The sequence below is a fragment of the Pseudochaenichthys georgianus genome, chromosome 20 (assembly GCF_902827115.2).
Source record: "Pseudochaenichthys georgianus chromosome 20, fPseGeo1.2, whole genome shotgun sequence".
In the NCBI taxonomy this organism is placed as follows: Eukaryota; Metazoa; Chordata; class Actinopteri; order Perciformes; family Channichthyidae; genus Pseudochaenichthys; species Pseudochaenichthys georgianus.
This window is the reverse complement of record NC_047522.1, coordinates 15,988,055-15,991,312: the sequence shown is the minus strand read 5'-3', so window position 1 is coordinate 15,991,312 and position 3,258 is coordinate 15,988,055. Positions and strand designations below refer to the sequence as shown.

Sequence of the window (3,258 nt, the reverse complement as noted above, 5' to 3'; positions counted from 1 at the left end):
CTGAGCTTTAGACAGCTGGATTGCTATACTACACAATGGGGCTTACAGTGCGTCTCAACATGCTACCTTCTCCAGTTTTGATCTTCTCCTCACACCTCTTGGTTTTCAGTTTCATGAATCACTCATCGGTAGTGTTAAGTGCTCCACCTGTGTTTACACTTTTTTTTTTCCAACTGGCTACAACATGATAAAGTTAATCGGGCGTGGAAGGACTGTGGGTGCATAGTTTTGGTTCTCGTCTGATGGTTAAAGTGTGAAACTGTCACACTGTCACTGTTCATAGATCATACAAGTTCCTTTTCAATTTGATATTTACTGTCATGGGGTAATGAAATATACATCACCAATGGTCATGTGATTCTCTACAGACTGAGTAGGGGATGGATGGATGGCTACATCAGCACGTGATCCTGTGGTTGAAGGGAAACCATATAAGTAGGCGACGATCAGACTGGCTGGAAAGTTTACCATTCATACTACCCAGACAAAGAAACAGCAGTTTGTTCTCCACAGCTCATCACTGATTGGGTAAGTGATTTGCTGTACTGTTAACATGCATCTATAAACTTAAGGGTTACTTTTCTCAATATGTTGATTTATGTTGATATTTTTTACAGTTGAAAGGTTAAGATGTGCTGTGTTGTCTTGTTTTCTGTAGATAACATGGATGAGCTATTTACATCAAATACGCCCGCAGGAACTGATTATGCTGGAACTGTAAGTATTAATTTGCTGTTATTTGTATGGCATGCCATGTTGTATAGAACATGTCTATGTCTGTATGCCTGAGTAGATTATAGAAGGTGACAGTGTTGGTGCTGACTATACTCAGCATCACATATAGGAACACATCTGTGTTTTATTGCATGTGTGTATCAAAGTTTGTGTTTAAAGTACGATTTTAAATTATATTCAAGTAGATTTTAAATACTTTTAAAAATTAAACTCAGGTTGCTGTAAGAACAAATCCATGTCAATGCTATTAATTAACATGATATATTTAGCATTCTTGATGTATATTTTATTTGAATGTTTTTACAGATTATGCTCCTGTTTTTATTTAATATATATATTTATGTTGGAGGAGCCTGTGACTTAAGATTTTCATTGCCATATCTACACTGTACTGTGCATATGTCAGTTAAGCCCTTGCATCTTTGCGGTAGATTTAACTAAAGCAGACTGAGGGATAAGCAAATGCCACATTCACAGCTGCATCAGCATACATTTTTCCATTGTTTCTGGAAACCTAAGCCTCGGCTTCACAACACTGTTTTATCTCTGCCCTAAATCTAAACTTGAAGCTTTTGGGGTACTGTAGGCCCTCATTTCTAGAGCCCCTCAGGATCATTCACCTTACCCAGGCTTGGTTAGCAGCAGGAAATTGTGCAGTGGTGTGGTTTCTTCTGTACAGACACAACACCTGCACCTGACAGAAGTTGTATCGCACGCTCTGGTTAGCATGTACGTCATCGACAGCGTTTGATGTCCCATCACTGTATCCCCACTATGTTGTGAAACCATCAGCAGCTTGAGAGTTGGGTTACAAGGACATCGAGAAAAAAAAAGCCTGACAGGAAATGAAAAAGGCATTGTATCTGTTGCACAAAGTCCTCTTTCATATTGCATTAGATAATCATTGTTTCTGTTTTTGATTGCAGGAAACGTTTGAGGATGACTATGGTTCAGATCCGACTGACGACCCAGGCTTTTGTGACAGAAGCTGGGTCAGGGAGTTTCGAGGGCAGTACGAGCCCCCTCTCTTCTGGATGATCTTCATTCTTGGTGCCATGGGTAATCTGGTGGTGGTTTGGATCTACACCACTGTGCGCAACCGCCTGAAAACAATGACCGACGTGTACCTGCTGAACCTGGCTGTGGCTGACCTCCTCTTCCTGTGCATGCTGCCTTTCTGGGCTGTCGATGCCATTAAGGGCTGGGACTTTGGTGTTCCCCTCTGCAAAATGGTGTCAGCTGTCTACAAAATCAACTTCTTCAGCAGCATGCTCCTGCTCACCTGCATTAGTGTGGATCGGTATATTGCAATTGTGCAAGTTACCAAGGCCCACAACCTGAAGAGAAAAAATAGGCTGTTCTACAGCAAACTTGCCTGCCTGGTTGTCTGGTTGATTTCCATCCTCCTAGCCGTCCCTGTGTTTATCTTCGCCCAGGTGAAGACCGACCGAAACGGGCAGTCTTTTTGTGATCTGCGTTACTCTGAAGACGAAAAAAACCAAACAAAAATCCTGGTTCTGTCCCTGCAGACCTGCATGGGATTCTTCCTTCCTCTTCTAATTATGTTATTTTGTTACTCTGTCATCGTTCGCACACTCCTGCAGGCCAAGAGCTTTGAGAAGCACAAGGCCTTACGTGTCATCTTTGTTGTGGTGTTTGTGTTTGTTTTCTCTCAGCTACCTCACAATGGTATGCTAATAATGGAGGCCACGGAGGCAGCCAATACAACAATGACTGATTGTAAAATGTTAATCCGTTTTAATGTAGCTGGACAGATTGCCAAGAGCCTAGCGTTTTTCCATGCCTGCCTGAACCCATTCCTGTACGTCTTCATTGGAGTTCGCTTCAGACAGGACCTCCTGAGGATGGTAAAGATGTGTGCTGGCGGCCTGAGCAAAGGAGGGCTCAGTAAGATACAGGCGGTACCTAAACGCCCCTCGATCATGTCTGACACTGAAACTACCCCGGCCCTTTCCATATAAAAGCCTATTCTCCCAAAACCTAAAACCTGAGAACCGAGCCTATTCAACATGATGTATTTTTACTTCTATCCTCATGCATTATTTGTTTCCAACAGAGAAATTATAACCTGTTCAACTTTAAAAGAAAAAGAAAAAGTATTTGAGTTTACATTCATTACATTAATATTCTGGCAGTAACAACAATATTTTTCAGGAATCACTGTATAAACTGTATATTATTGTAAATACTATTTTGTATTAGTGTTTGTAAACTGTTCATTAATTCATTTTTTTACTTGCTGCTGTGAAAATCATTATTTGTCAAAAATAAAAAATGAGAACAATTCTCAATCGTGCTTCAGTTTTCTTTATTGCTTTACTTTTCAGTACAAAAACAAGCGGGAAAGAGGTCCAACTATAGTTTTAATACCGCAACCGAAAATGTGAGTCATGACATGAGCAAATCATATCTACAATACATGGGAAAGCATTGATGTGCTTTCACTGGTGTAACGTTCACTAGAATGTGGCCAGTGCTATCCACAATGTTTTCGATCTGACT

The 3,258-nt window shown here is 40.8% G+C and overlaps 1 protein-coding gene across 1 annotated transcript; it reads left to right on the top strand.

The window, feature by feature from the left end:
• The first annotated feature begins 379 nt into the window (after positions 1 to 379).
• On the top strand, positions 380 to 2,963 carry LOC117465864 (C-C chemokine receptor type 9-like). Its single transcript, XM_034108923.1, has 3 exons — positions 380 to 528; positions 659 to 717; positions 1,662 to 2,963. The coding sequence occupies exons 2-3, from the start codon at positions 664 to 666 to the stop codon at positions 2,715 to 2,717; spliced, it is 1,110 nt and encodes a 369-aa protein (XP_033964814.1). The 5' UTR covers positions 380 to 528; positions 659 to 663; the 3' UTR covers positions 2,718 to 2,963.
• The last annotated feature ends 295 nt before the right edge of the window (positions 2,964 to 3,258 follow it).